The sequence below is a fragment of the Larus michahellis genome, chromosome 16 (assembly GCF_964199755.1).
Source record: "Larus michahellis chromosome 16, bLarMic1.1, whole genome shotgun sequence".
NCBI lineage: Eukaryota > Metazoa > Chordata > Aves > Charadriiformes > Laridae > Larus > Larus michahellis.
This window is the reverse complement of record NC_133911.1, coordinates 2621745-2636549: the sequence shown is the minus strand read 5'-3', so window position 1 is coordinate 2636549 and position 14805 is coordinate 2621745. Positions and strand designations below refer to the sequence as shown.

General features: G+C 55.5%; 1 protein-coding gene across 1 annotated transcript; it reads right to left on the bottom strand.

Annotated features, from left to right (window-relative positions):
* Positions 1 to 10528: 10528 nt before the first annotated feature.
* KLHDC7A (kelch domain containing 7A) lies at positions 10529 to 14246 on the bottom strand. The gene is made up of 2 exons (XM_074560431.1): positions 13444 to 14246; positions 10529 to 13338 (listed from the first exon to the last, which is right to left on the bottom strand). The coding sequence occupies exons 1-2, from the start codon at positions 14070 to 14072 to the stop codon at positions 11106 to 11108; spliced, it is 2862 nt and encodes a 953-aa protein (XP_074416532.1). The 5' UTR covers positions 14073 to 14246; the 3' UTR covers positions 10529 to 11105.
* Between the last annotated feature and the right edge of the window lie 559 nt (positions 14247 to 14805).

Below are 14805 nucleotides of genomic sequence, written 5' to 3'. Positions count from 1 at the left end.
GGGAGCAGCCCCTGAGCCCCCGGGGGATGAAAGGAGGTTTCCGGGTCCCATTTACCGCGCCAAGTTGGGGACTCTCCGTCTTTCGGGGCTCCTGAGATGCCGGGCCTCGTACCCGTCGCTCTCCTGCATCTCAGTGGCTGTTTCTGGCCTTTTCCCTCGGGATTCAGCCGCCTGAGTTTTGTTAGGCTTGCTTTGGTTTAGGAGCAGACCACAAAAGTGCCGAGTCCCTTTTTCCCCCATCCCCTGTAGCTGTTTTGTTTCGGAGCTACAAAAAGCAAGGATACCTCCCCGGCTGATGCGTTTATACAGTCGGTTAATCCAGTCAGTGCTGGAGTCAGCGTCAGAGGTCTGTGGTAATAGCCTGGAGTGACATATTTAAGCCAAAAAAGCGGTGACCCTGCGGCTCCGCTCTCCCGATCGGGGCTTTGCTCCCCACCCGGCCACTAAATCCCGGCGAGGGGGCCGTGACTTACTGCGGATGCTGGAAGCAAACGGGGCCCGATGCTCTCTGCCATCCGCCTGGCTCCCCCCAGTCATCTCCCTGCATATGGTCGCCCCAAATCTTGGCCCAAAATTCCCATCTACGGAAGCTGCTGCCGGCTGCAGGCTTCTCCCTGCCCGTCCTGGCGGGGAATCGCCCGTCTGCTGCCGCGCTTCGCCCAGCCAAATAGCCCTTTGCAAGCAGCTGGATGCTGTGACGCAGCCTTTTTTTTTTTTTTATTAGCTCACTGACCCCTTTTCTGAGCTGGATGCTCTGGGGAAAAAAAAAAAGTGGGGAAAGTGGAAAACTTCCCCTGCTCCGTAGGGAACCAGAGGGCTGGCGGCTGGAAGGACTCGGGACGGCCGCAAACACCTCGGCTTGCGGGGAGCCGGGCCATCAGGCGGCTGTTTCCCTGTTACTCCCTTTTATTATCTTTAAAGCCAACGTTCCGGTTTCTCACCTGATGCGGATTAAGGTATTTGCAGCACCTGGTGGTGATAGACTGGCTTAAACAGCCCGGTGCCCTCGCGTTGCTGATGGAAACATCAAGGCAGACAGGCCCCTGCTAATGAGCCACCCTGCCCTAACAAGCTCGTGTTTACAGGCTGGGGAAAGCAAAAAAGCAAAGGAGAAAGTCAGAAAGCACAGCCATGCGTCATCGAGACATGATTCTCTTTTATTAAGGGTTGGTTTTATTGCGGGTGCTTTTCCCAGCCATCCCGACCTGCTATTTCAGCCCTCGTCTATCATCCCAAACGAGGAAGGGAAGGGGAAAAAAAAAGAAAACAAACCCGAACACAATTAGCTGGAAACGAAATACTTGTGATGGCTGCATTTTAATTACAAATAAAAAGCTCTCCCAAATAGGCCCATCATGCAGAAATAAAAAATTTCGGATGCTTGGCTTGGTGCAGATGCTTTTCTTTGTGCAAATGGCTGTTATGGCTTCGGCTCTGTTTATTTGGTTGCACGGGAAAGTGGGGGGGAGAGCAGCTGCGTAGCAACCCGGGAGATCTCCTCCCAGCACATCTGGTGCTGCCGCGGCCGCATCCTCCCCTCGGCTGGATGTCAGCCCTGGGGTGCAAATTGAGGGGGGGGAGCGGGAGGTCGGGCGTCCGACCCCCCCCGCCGGGCGCGTCTCCCTCACTCCTGGGGACGAGCGGCGCTGGGATTCGTCCTGCCCGGCTGGGTGCCGGAGAGATGCTGACGCCCTTGGGAAGCTGCATCCTCCTGGCAGGAGGTACCAAAAGTGGGTGCAACAGGCGGGATGCTCCCCTGGGTGCTCGTATCCATAGGGCATCGTTTTTCCCAAGGCAGAGCATGCAGACGTGCCCTTCCCAACGTGGCCAAGCCCAGATTTTGAAGCCCATAAAAAACTATTACAACCTAGCGCAGCGTGGAGTCAAAGCCCCTTAAATTTAACTGTTATTTGCAGGAATTTGTTTTTTAGATGGAGCCGGCAGCGCCGATTTGGTGTTTCGAGTGTCTAGGACTCCCTCCATGTGCGTTTCTTGCCCGTGTCCGTGAAATGACTTTTAAAGAGGGGGTGTCAATTAGTGGGTTTGCGGTGCAGGTGTGACACGGCCAGGCCGGAGGGGAGCGCAGGGTGAGCATCGCGCGGGAGCGCTGCCGGGGATGCCGGCGTCTCGCAGCCGCAGCCGCGTGCGAGAGCTGGGGGGGGACAGGGTACCACCGTCGCAGGGGTGGAGGCGGCTGCGGTGGCGCTGGGCGCGCAAAGCGTCCTCCCTCCTTGGTGGTGGGATGGCTGGGGTGACATCCACGGATAACAAATCCTCCGGGATGGTCCGCATCCGAGCGGAACGGCTGGAAAGGCCGGGCCGGAGGCTTCGTCCTGGGGCTTGCGGGAAGTTTCAGCCTCAAACGAAATGTGATTAATTCACCGCAAATTCAACCGATGGCACATCAGGAGGGCTTCCCTTTAACCTCGCTGACGTCTTGGATTTGGTGTTGATTTGCTGGCCGGGAACTGGAAAAAAGTTAAAAAAGGAGAATACATTTCTTTTTTTCACCCGGTTTGATGCAAAATTTGACCCGTGGTAAGACAGACGTGGGTGTTTTAGGCCTGTTTGCAACTGTAGCAGTTCCCTTTAGGAGCAAAAACGGTGCTGCTTTGTGGTGGAAATGATATTTTGGTGAAGTTTCTTCTTTTTTTTTTTTCGGAAGGAAAAAAAACCGAAAAGAGACTTTATTGTCACCAAACCAAGCGCAAACCTGTTTCCAGCCTGAAGGTTTTTTTAATTCTCCCCGTGAATATTTTTGATTGTTTCTCTACCGCATGCTGCGAAAAAGCCGCTTTGCCGGCATTTCACCCTGCTCTCCAAGCGGGAGGTGTAAACCTGGACGCCTCCCACCGAAACCGAGGGGGCGGCGGTGGCGTGAACCCGATGTCAACCTCGTTATTGAAGGTTTAAACAAAAAAAACCAAACAAACAAAACCAAAACCCAACACCCAGCCAAAAAAAAAAAGCGTCGGCGGAGTTGGGAAGCCTCAGCCGTGAGCGACCTGACGGATCAAATTTGCGTGTCACCGAGATTCGGTGAACTGCTATTGTGTTGATTTTTCTAAAGATCCGCAGCCATCAGAGAAATGCAACATAATTGCTGCCCTGTTTATCGACGGCAGGCACCGAAAAATCCATCGCCGCGGCAAATTAACCCCCTCGCCGCCGACATGCGGCCGAGCTGACACCTTCCTGCCTCCGTCTCCCAGGGCTTTTCGCAGCATCCAGTCGCTCGGCTCCTTCCTGACATGGAAGGTATCTCTATGGATTCATAATTATATTAATTTTCTCTTTTTTTGGCTTTCCAGCTGCTTTCTTAGCAGCTGGCAGGTATCGGTCGGTAGTGCAATAAGCGCAATGCCCCCGCCGCATCCTCCAGCATCTTCTTCCTCCCCCCGGGAGAGGAAGAGGAGAAGCGCTCCCTAAGGGCACGCTGTTGGGAAGGGAAACCCAGGACCTGTCTGAGATGCTGCAGACTTGGGTTTTCCATGGGACGGTTGGGATGGAGCCAGCGTTCCCCCTCCCGGGACCCTTCCCGGAGCCTCGCTGGCTCTTGGCACCGGCCCTAAGCCCTTTATCAGCCGTGGCCAGTCTGAGGCGCCTCCGAGCTCGGCTGCGGTGCCAGCTGATGCCAAGGCTGGCGTCTCACCTCCCGCCCGCGGATAAGGCAGGGGAGTGGGATGGAGGGGGCGAAAAAATCCTCCTGTGCCCAGAGCTGAGGGCTTTAGGTATGTGGAGGTGGCATGAAAAGGTCCACGTCGGGGATGCGAAATGCCCGCAGGAGCTGGAGGTGATGGAGCTCAGGGGTTTTCCTGCGGGGTGTGATCCCCGGGCTATGAGCTGGGTCTGAGCAGCAGCTACAAGCACAGGGCTGGGAGCTTTTCTGCTACAGGCATCACATTCACCTCCTGTAGCTTGCCGGCAAATTTTCTTGCACTGTATTTGTGCCGTGAGCTGTACATAGGGGCTGCCGGGGTGGCTTAGAGGGAGGGTTTCTTGCTCTTGGTGCTTACTAACCAGAAACGACAGCTTCAAAATCCCTGCCTGAAGCTAAGTTGGACTAAACCCCGCGCTTGTGGCAATGGCAGCTGCATCAGGGACCTGCTCGGGGCATCTGGTAGGGTTGGTGGCTCCGGACCAGCCACGAAGGTGGAGGATGCAGCTCACTGCAGGCACGTCAGTCCCTGAGACCTCTCTGGTCTCGTGTTCTGGCTCCTTTTTCCTGGAGCTGGTGCTGGGCATAACCCTGGGGAGCCCCAATGACCTTTGCAAGCAACAGGTGATGGGGAAGGGACCACAGCATCCCCGCAGGGTTAACTAGGGACCACAACATCCCCGCAGGGTTAACTAGGGACCACAACATCCCTGCAGGGTTAACTAGGGACCACAGCATCCCCACAATGTTAACTAGGGACCACAGCACCCCTGCAGGGTTAACTAGGGACCACAGCATCCCCACAATGTTAACTAGGGACCACAGCACCCCTGCAGGGTTAACTAGGGACCACAACATCCCGGCAGCATTAACTAGGGACCACAGCATCCCCGCAGGGTTAACTAGGGACTGCAGCATCCCAGCAGGGTTAACTAGGGACCACAGCACCCCTGCAGGGTTAACTAGGGACCACAGCATCCCTGCAGGGTTAACTAGGGACCACAGCATCCCCACAATGTTAACTAGGGACCACAACATCCCGGCAGCATTAACTAGGGACCACAGCATCCCAGCAGGGTTAACTAGGGACCGCAGCATCCCGGCAGCATTAACTAGAGACCACAGCATCCCAGCAGGGTTAACTAGGGACCACAGCATCCCCGCAACATTAACTAGGGACCACAGCACCCCTGCAGGGTTAACTAGGGACCACAGCACCCCAGCAGGGTTAACTAGGGACCACAGCACCCCTGCAGGGTTAACTAGGGACCACAGCATCCCCGCAACATTAACTAGGGACCACAGCATCCCTGCAGTGTTAACTAGGGACCACAGCACCCCAGCAGGGTTAACTAGGGACCACTGCATCCTCACAGCGTTAACCAGGGAGCGCAGCATCCCTGCAGCATTAACTAGGGACCGCGGCGTTAACGAGGGAGCGCAGCATCCCCGCAGCATTAACCAAGCTGCTTTTTCTGAGCTGTTTTGGAGGGAGACAGCCCCTTGCTCTGACTTCTCTTGGCCACCCCATCCCTGCATGGCCGGGGCGCTTCACTGCTCCCGTCTGTCCTGGACCGCTCACGGGATGGATGAGCCTCATGCTTGGCTCTGATGGGCAATAGTGGAAGAGGCTGGATGGTCTTCCCGGCCGCTGATGCACATGGTGGGGTCTGCTCCATCTCCTCTTAGCCTGGCGAGGATGCTTCTGGCCCTTAGGTTAGAGACATCATAAATTAAACAGAGATTTAATGAATCAACAGCAACAACAAGCTGGGAGGACTCTGAGATCCTCAACTGGAAGGGATAGGCTTCACCTTGGCTTGAGGTGGGGCATTTGGTTGGGAGATCCCTTGGCCACGGAGCAATCAAACATCCTGTACTGCTGCAGTGCCCGCTCTCTCCTTGGGCTTGGATCCGAGATGACCTGTGTCCTCCTGTCCCCCATCCTCGGTGGGGCTTGGTGAGGTGCCGTGATCCCCCACGATGGGTTGAGGAAGTTTCGGGGGGCGAGGGATGCTCTGATGGGCAGGGTTTGGGGGACGCCCACACAGCCGGTCCGCGGGAGCTCCCCGAGCAGGGGCTGCAAGTTGGGACTGAATTAAATTTAAACTGAATTTAAACACCTGGGGAAGGTGGGCAGGCAGACCTGACCCCGGCACAAACCCTGCACTGCCTTGCCAGGCTGCTCATTTTGGGGCAAAAAGGCAATTTCTGCCAAAAAAACGAGCCTGGTGTTCGGGAGGTGGGAACTGAGCAAATGATACTGATTCGAAGCAACTTAAGCATCGCCCAAAATGAGAAACCAAGTGACAAACTAAACGGTTGTTTGCCCTGATGGGAATTCAAGGTATTTTTGGGGGCAGTGAGCCCGCACGGAATCTGTTGTCCCTAAACCACAGGCTCACCCCGGCTCCGTGCCCAGGGTGTGTTGTAGCGGGCGATGAACCAAAATAGCTGATATAATGATAAATCTGGTTTTATTTAGCTAGATGGTAACTTCTCGCGAGATTCCATCTCGCCAGGTTGCCTCGGGGCAAGGGGTTTCACCCCAGGGCTGGCACCTCTAAGGGACATGGGGATATTTTCAATAAGGCAGCTGAGAAGATCCCAACCGCTGCTTTTTTGCCTTGAGATCGCTGCCCAGTGCCTTGTGGTTTTGGTTGAAAACCAGCTGAAAACCATAAACACCCCTATTCCCCTTCCGCAGCTCGAGGAGTTTTCCCTTCTCCCCCTCTTCGGCTCTTCTGTAAATAAAAACGAGCTTTATTGATTTTATTTCAGTAACAGAAAAATAATTTGCCTTTGGCCCCGGCTCGCAGGATGCTAAACTCCAGCCAGGAGTGCGGTTTTGGGGTTGGTTTCCCCCCCGCCCCCCACTTTTTTATAGTGTTTCTGATCTGTGTTTATGATGCCAGCGCTGACACATCCTAAACTACAGCGTGGCTATAACCTCCGGAAAAACTCCCGGCGGGATTGAAATAGTGGCTGGCAAATGTTCCTTCCTCGCTGGAGCCTGTGAATCAAAAACCATCAACGGTTTAAGCAAAGGCTTGTGCCGGAGAGGGAGAACTTATGCCAGAGTCGATGCATATTTTATCACCGCTCTTATTCACTCGCAGCCCTTCTCCCTTCGAACGCCGTGTGGGTTTTAATTAAATAGTCATTGGCGAGGCTGTTATTCTAGCTTGGAAGGCCTCCAAATGGCCGTGTTTTTTCCCCAAAATGATCACAAGGGGAAGTGCTCCCATCCCCCCTGTCCTCGCCAAGATTTGTCTTCCGCAAATACCGCTAATTACGTTTGTCTGGCCGGCCGCCGGCTCTCCGATAGCATCTTTCATTAGCACTGACCTCTCTGCGCTCGCAAGGAGCTGGCTGACGTTCCCGGAGCGGTGCCTTGTGGATGTCGCCAAGAAACGTCCCTTTGGCACCGGACAAGCAGGTCTGGGTCTTGCAAGCAAGCGATGGCGTCGTGTTGAGGCCTGGCTCGTTAGCGTCTGCTTGCAAATGAGGTTACGAAGCTTGGGTGCAGCTCCCTGTCCACCCAACCGAGTTGTTCCTGGTTGCAAAGAAAAGCCTGAGAAAGGCTGAAGGTTGGTGCCTCCAGGATCGGCTCTCCCAAGGTGGCCGGCCGTGGGTGGTCAGCTTGGGTTGGGCGCAGGAGGGGTGAAGAAATGAGTGGGAGAGGACAGGGCAGCTCTTCTTGGCTTTAAACGCCTCATGGAGGCTCTCCTGATGGCAACGCAACCCATAGCAGCGTAGATGGTGCTGTAGGCAACTCTCCATAAGGTCTCGGAGAAACCACGGCGGGGGGCTGAGAGGTGCCCCCTCCTTTACCCACGCCTAGAGACGCTGCCATGGGTCTTTCCCTTCCCTTGGCTTTAAATTCCCACCCAGCTCCTCACCCACCAACACGAGTTCGCTCCCGCTTGTCAGGAACGAGATACTTAATTTGTCAGTTCGCTACGCTTAATATTTCTTTCATGTATCGCATCGGTTTTAAATGCAAAACATGTCTGGATAAGCTCACTTTTTTGCTTTTTGGGTTTGGTGTTTTTTTTTTTTTTTTTCCCCCACCCTGCTGCAGTCGACGCATTGAAGGTAGCTGTGTTTAACTAATAAAAAAGATTTTAAAATGCTGGTTTTGCACTTCTTTAATTGACTTCCAATTTCCATTCACATGCAGCCTGGCACATTGCGAAAGAAAAAAAAAAGAGCACCGAGCAAATAAGAAATGCGTCACTCGCTGGTTTTTTACCATAATCAAAAATGTAAAAATTAAGAATCTGAATCAATGTACATTAAACTATGTAATTGCCTAAATAAACGTGGCGGGGGTTGATAATGGGTCTTCCTGATTAGAAGAAAATATCAAATTTAGTGCAAAGGTTATATTTGGTTGCAGAGCAGCGCGGTTTCGCGGTTGCACCTTTCTTTGGGGGGATAAAACCAGACGACAGCGACGGGTCCAGGCGCTGGTGGAAGGATGAAGGAGCTCGGAGCATCTTGGGTGGCATCCTCGAGGGAATTGGGATGGAAGAACGGCTAGCAGGTGGTGGAAATTGGCTTTCCCAGCTCTCACGAGCCCGGTGGTGGTTGTGTTTTCTCTTCCAGCAACACAGTCCTGGCGGTCCCCGACCTGGCGAGGGTCCTGGCTTGCAGCGACTGGTCTTGCAGCGAGGGAAGAGACTCCCAAGAGCAGGAGCCTCCAGGTAAACCCTGGCCCGGATGGGTTTATTGCAGCCTCTTGGTTATTTATCATCACTTGAACTTGCTCAGGGTGGTTTGGAGCTCCATGGGGCACGGTGCAGAGCTTTATTAGGACGCCCCATGTGCCTCCTAACCCTTTTCCCTGGAAATTGTGGCAGCTTTGCCAACCCGACCAGCGAAAATAAATAATATCCCGGTGTCGCAAGCTGCACTGAAGCTGCTCAATGGTCTTATGGTTATCCCGAGAGCTGCAAGGCCACGGTTTGAAGCTGCTGCCCGTCAGTAGAAACACAGAGCTGGGTGTCCGGCAGTGTTGGAACTCAACGGCCGGGATCCAGGGGTGGTGGCAGGAGTCAGATTGTGGCACCGCCATTGCCACCGTGCCTGCCAGCTCTCCAAATGCTCCTCCCCTGCACCGGTATTTGGGAGCAAAAAGAAATAATCACCCAGGTCTGAGTATCAGTTTTCATTTGTCCTTTCTCCTTTGCTTTCCCTTAACCGCAGCCAAAAGTCATTTTGCCGTCAACCACAGGATCACTGCGCGCTTTTCTGCTCCAAACCTGGTTGTCCTTCCCTGCAGAACAAGCAGTGCTCCGGCACGGGATGTCCCCAACGCTTTTAATCTCCAAAATGCCTCCCCAGGCGAATTGTGTTAATATCGGAGAGTGCAGGAGCGGGGGGAGAGCTGCCCGCCCGCGGTCGTTGCTATTCATCGCGCGCTGTCACGCTGGGGAATGAGGAAAAGCCGCCGGGTTTCGACGTGGCAGCAAGGAGTTAAAGGAAAGGTGAAATATTAAACGGAAGCGAAGGGGCACCCTGAGAAGGGCAGGATCCCAGGAAAGCTTTTCTGGGGATGGCAAAAAAAAAAGCCCCTGGAAGGGTTCCAGCTGCCCAGCTCCCACCCAGCCTGCGCGTCCTCGGCTCCCCAGCGCCCAGCCTGCCCTGGCAGGGATGCCGAAGGGCACGAAGCCGGGACGCTGATGGTTAAAAGAGGCTTTTGCAGGTTGCAAAGGGGCTGGGATACCTTTGCCGGTACCCGGGTTTTGCTGGGGGAGAAGTAGAAATGTGTTGGAGCGCGCGCGAGCCCGTCTTGTTGAGCTTGCTGCTCGGAGCGCCGGCTGTGCAGGTAACTAAATAACAAGGAGTTAAATATTAATGATAATATGGAGTTTTTTTGGACTCATAAGGTTTACCAGCCCAAGCATCCCAGCATAGAGGGATGACGGGATGCAGGGAGCTGCAGCCCCACTTTCGTTCTCCTGGGGATGGAAGAGGTGGTCCCGGCGGTGGTGGAAGAGGCTGGACCGTGGCAGCTTTTAGCACGAGGAGAGGATGCATCACCCACCCGCCATCAGCAGAAGCAACACGCTACGGCTAATGGGCAAACTTCAAAGGCAGGGTTAATTAACGCAGCCTCCCAAGGTCTTCTGACATAGGTGGATGCCACTGACCTTCGTAGGAAGCCCTTGAAGGCAGAAATGTGAGGTCTCCAGGCAGGAACTGAGACAAGTAATAAATACTTTTGGGAGCACATTAGGAAAACGTTAACCTCAGCTCTCCTAAACCACCAGGAGCAACAAAGCGTAAATGGTGATATCCTGGGCTGCTCCAGCACCGCCTCTTATCTCCAAGCGCTTCAAGCGCGTCCGTGACTTCGTGCTCACGACCTGCTGCCACCATGGAGGCAGGTACAGCAGGGTTTTGTCTGTCTGGGAGCTGTATTTGTCCGTCTGGGGCTGACAGATGACAGATGACAAGCCGTTTGAGGGGAAGAAAACGCAATTACCCAAAGTAGGCTTTTGGCAGGACACAGAGAAGGAGGAATGAGGTCGGTGAAACCTGGGGAAAAGGGGATGAAAGACCGGCTGCTTACAGTCAGGGCCCTGGTTTGCTTTTGGTTTCCTCCTCAGAGACAGCGGTTGTGCAGTAATTAGCGATGTAAAACATGCGTCGGCCTCTTTGTTCCCATTAGGCTTGGCTACGGCTTGAAATGATGCGCAACAGTCGCCCGTGGTTAATTTTACCAAATGTTCGCTTTAATTTCATTTAAGACCAGCTGTCTATAAATCTATAGGGCCTATTTACATCAGGTGCACATAAATATCTAGAGACACGTATATAATTCTGCGCTGAGGAGAAGGAAACAGGTAGTAAGGCACTGGTAGGAGCAACGCAACCCCTGGCCCCCAGCCTCCAACCCCGGGGGGATGGGTAAGGTCAAGCCTGAAGGCTCAATGTTGGCGTGATGCTGATGGGGCTGACCTTTGGGTCATACCTCCTTAGGGATGAAACCTCCCTGCTGTGTTTCTCCACCCTAAAATCCCCCGTGTGTTGCGTGTCCAGGTCAATATTAAACGCCCAGTGTGTAAAGCAGCTACTAATTGGGCAGCGCACAGCCGGGAGCCTGCGGCGAGACGTAGTTTATTTGCACCCGAGCAAGCACGCCTATGTTTAAATACCTTGAAGCAAACAAGTCCACCCGTCTCTTGCTTTGCTCTTCCTTGTGTCTTCAAGGCTGGGTTTACTGGCAGTATCCAAGGGCGGTTTGTCCCCTTCCTTCCTTACTTACGGCGACGGGTGGGGATGCCTGCTTGGTGGTAAGGATGGATAATATTGCCCCGGTAGTGTTGGTCCCATGCTACGTCATCCAATGTGGGCTGGTGGCTTCTCCTACCAGCTTTCACCATCATGTCACATCCGAGTCACCACCACTGTTGCATGAGACCCAAGCACTGCTCCCTCAAACCTGCGTTTGTGCCGTCCCTCTCTCCGGCAGCACCAGGACAGCTGGGAGGAGGCTGCCGTGGGGCGACGGGAAGGGCTGCAGCTCCTTGGTCCCGAAGCGTGGTGAGATGTGGTCGGCCAGGAAACGTATGTGGAAGTGCCGGCTGATGCAGTGGACCAGGTTGCCCACCACGGCGCACTGGAAGCCAGGTGGGTCGGGCATGGCGTAGGTGGCACACTCATACCATAGCTTGGCCTTGGCACTGCAGCGGTGGACACTGATGCCTGTGTTGCGGTGCAGGTCGAAGCGGTAGATGAAGCCGTTGGTGCTCACCATCTCAGCTGTCCTGTTCCTGCCGCTGCCGGCCGGGCTGACACTCCAGCTGTCCGAGCGGGTGGCATAACGCAGCAGCACGTAGCGCAAGGTGCCCCCCGTCACGTAGATCTCCCCATCGCACACCGTGGCCGTGTGGGCCACAGCGAAGGTGTCGTGGGGCAGGGGTGCGATGAAGGTCCAGCGGTCCTGCCGGGGGTCGTAGCGCTCCACCGTGTAGAGGCACTCACCGCCGATGGCGTAGAGGTGGCCATCCAAAGCCACGAGCTTGCAGTGCGGCCGTGCTTGGTTCAGGGGGCAGATCTCCCTCCAGATGTTGGTGAGAGGGTCATAGCAGAAGACACGGTTGGAAGGTCTCTGTGTCCGGCCTGTGCCCTCACAGCCGGCCACCACGAAGAGGTAGTTGAACATGCTGCACATGGCACACCCCCGGGAGACCACCTCTGGTGGCATGTGGCAGAGGTGATGCCAGCAGTCTCCTCCATCATCGTAGTAGCAGAGGTGGCTGGTGTGGATGCCGGGCTCCTGCACGTTGATGTCTGCCACAGCCACGTACATCTTCCCCTTCATCCTCCACCGCAGGATGAGCTCCCGCTCGCCAGCGTTGAGGCGGCCGTAGATGGAGGGTCTCCTCAGCACCTGCAGATAGTTGTCACTCATCACCTTGTAGGCGGCCTCCTGGAGGTGACCGAGCTTCTGCGCCTTGGCTGTGCAGAGGACTTCGTAGCAGTTCCCCAGGTCCAGGTGGGTGGGTGGTGGCATTTGGAAGTGGTCAGCACTGGCCACCAGCCCTGGCTGGGGGCTTGCAGGAGGCGTGCTGGCTGGCACCGTGACCCCAAAACCCTCCATGGGCAGCTGGAGGTGGGGGCTGTTGGCGATCTGGAGGGTGCTGTCCTTGCGGCCAGGAGAAGGTGGCTCAGGGGAGCTCTCCAAGCTCCCCATAGGTGGTGGAACTATCGAGGAGGTGGTGGGATCCCGCATTGCCAAAGTTGGGTCCAGCTCCTGGGTTGCAAAGTTCTGCTGCTCTTCATTGACACGCTCCGAGCTGCGGGATGTTCCTGGAGGGATGTAGGGGAGACACCTCTTCTTCGACACCGACTGAGAGATGGACTGGACGTAGTAGTCATAGACTTTTCCTTTGAGGCCGGGGACTGGCTGCCCAGGCTTATCCTTCGCCTGCCGCTTGGTGATGTAGTTCTCCTCCACCTGGATCTTCGCAACCGAGGAGAAAGAGTAGGAGGCATCCGACCCCGTGTTGCTCGCCATCATCGTCAGACCCAGGTCTGAGATGACACTGAGGGTCTGGATCATTCCCCCGTGCCCCTCGGCCTCCTGGCTCATGCCTCCACTGGCCAAATCCTGCTTTGTGCTTTGGGCACGTCCATCACCTGCCTCCTGGGCATCAGCAATCCCGGGAGAAAGCCCGGTGCTTGGGGCAAGCGCGTCCTCCGCCCTGCGGCAGCTCAGTGCTTCGGACGCATCCCCAGGGTCGTAAGAGTTCAGCTCGCTTCCCGGCTCGCTTCCTGGCTTGCTTCCTGGCTCATTTCCCGGCTCACTTCCCAGCTTGCTTCCCAGCTCGCTTCCTGGCTTGCTTGACAGCTTACATGCCTGCTCACTTCCTAGCTCACTTCCCGATTTGCTTCCTGGCTCACTTCCCAGCTCGTTTCCCGGCTCGCTCCCTGACTTGTTTGCCAGCTTGCTTCCCAACTTGCTTCCTGGCTCGCTTCCCAGATCACTTCCCGGCTTGACTCCTAGCTCCATTCCTGCCTTGCTTCCTGACTTACTTCCCCGCTCACTTCCCCAATCATTTCCCGGCTCAATTCCTGGTTTGCTTCCCAGATCACTTCCCAGCTTGATTCCTAGCTCGATTCTTGGCTTGCTTCCTGACTTACTTCCCAGCTCACTTCCTAGCTCTCTTTCCGAATCACTTCCCTGGTCACTTCCCAGCTCAATTCCTGACTTACTTCTCAGATCACTTCCCAGCTTGGTTCCTGGCTCGATTCCTGGCTTGCTTCCCGACTTACTTCCTGGCTTGCTTCCTAGCTCACTTCCCAGATCGCTTCCCAGCTCAATTCCTGACTTACTTCTCAGATCACTTCCCAGCTTGGTTCCTGGCTCGATTCCTGGCTTGCTTCCTAGCTCACTTCCCAGATCGCTTCCCAGCTCAATTCCTGGCTTGCTTCCCGACTTACTTCCCAGCTTACTTCCTAGCTCATTTCCCGGCTCGCTTCCCCTCCCAGCTAACCCTGCTTTCCCATGAATCAGCCCGGGATCAGAAACCACCTCCTCTCCTTCCTCCTCCTCCTCCTCGCCCCTCGGCAGATTTCGATCCCCCCAGGAAGGCGTGCGCCGTGGCCGGGGGACGCTGGCTTGACCGCTCACTCGTCCGTCCCCACCGTCCCTCCTCGCCTCCTCCCCAAACACCCTCCTCCGCCGCAGCCCCGCCGCGCCGTCCCCATCCTCATCCCGGCCAGCGTTTTCCCTCTGCTCTCCTCCCGCCTCGGCCGGCGGGATTTTGCCCCCGGCAAGCGAGCGGGACTTATAAAACCTGTACGCCAAAGTCAGGAGGAGCAGAGCGGCGGCGGAGAGGACCAGCTTGCCGGCCAGCTGCATGTCGGAGTGCCAGGGCAGGGTTACCCGCTGGGGCATTTTTCCATGCCGGGAATGCGGAGAAGCCGATTAATGATTGCCGAGCGAGCCCGGAGAGAAGAGTTGAAGGTTTGGGGCAAGGTGACTTTGAGCGGGCAAAGCTGGCAGGAGGTTTCCGGACAAGCTTTGCATGTTTGGGATGGGCTGGGCTCCGGGGAAAAGGTACAGCCCAGAGCTGGCGGCACAGAGCCGGCTTTATTAGCCTGGTAAACAGAGAGGCTCAGAGAAAAGCAAAAGGAAGCACAAAGGGAGGAAAAGTATCTCCTCCGAGCAGCCCGACGGTGCTGCCTCCTCGTTTCTTTGCCTGTTTAAAAGGGATCGTGCAACGGAAGGCAAAAATAAGTTGTTTTCGTCCGGGAAAGGTGTCTCATCCCTGGGCGAAGGGAGGGAGAAGCAGCCTGGTGCCGGGCAGACCTTTGGTCTGACACCGAGCAGCTGCTCCGTGGCGGAGGCGGGTGACTAATTCCATAACCTTCGTTTGCGGCAGGCTAGCTAACGAAGGGTGACGGGAAATAGCCCGAAAGCTTCTCGGGGTCTCTTTGAGGCCAGCTTGGAAGTGGCAGGGGAATGAAGAGCCGGTGGAAAAGGAGCTGGGGGCTCTGGGAGAGGGAAAAATCCGGCACTGAAGAGGAAATAAAGGCAGGAGTGAAACTGTAGCTGGTGGCCGCCGCGTTCAGAGACCTGCATCCATGTGCACGGGGAGAGGGATGAGCTAAGGAAAGTGTATTACAAC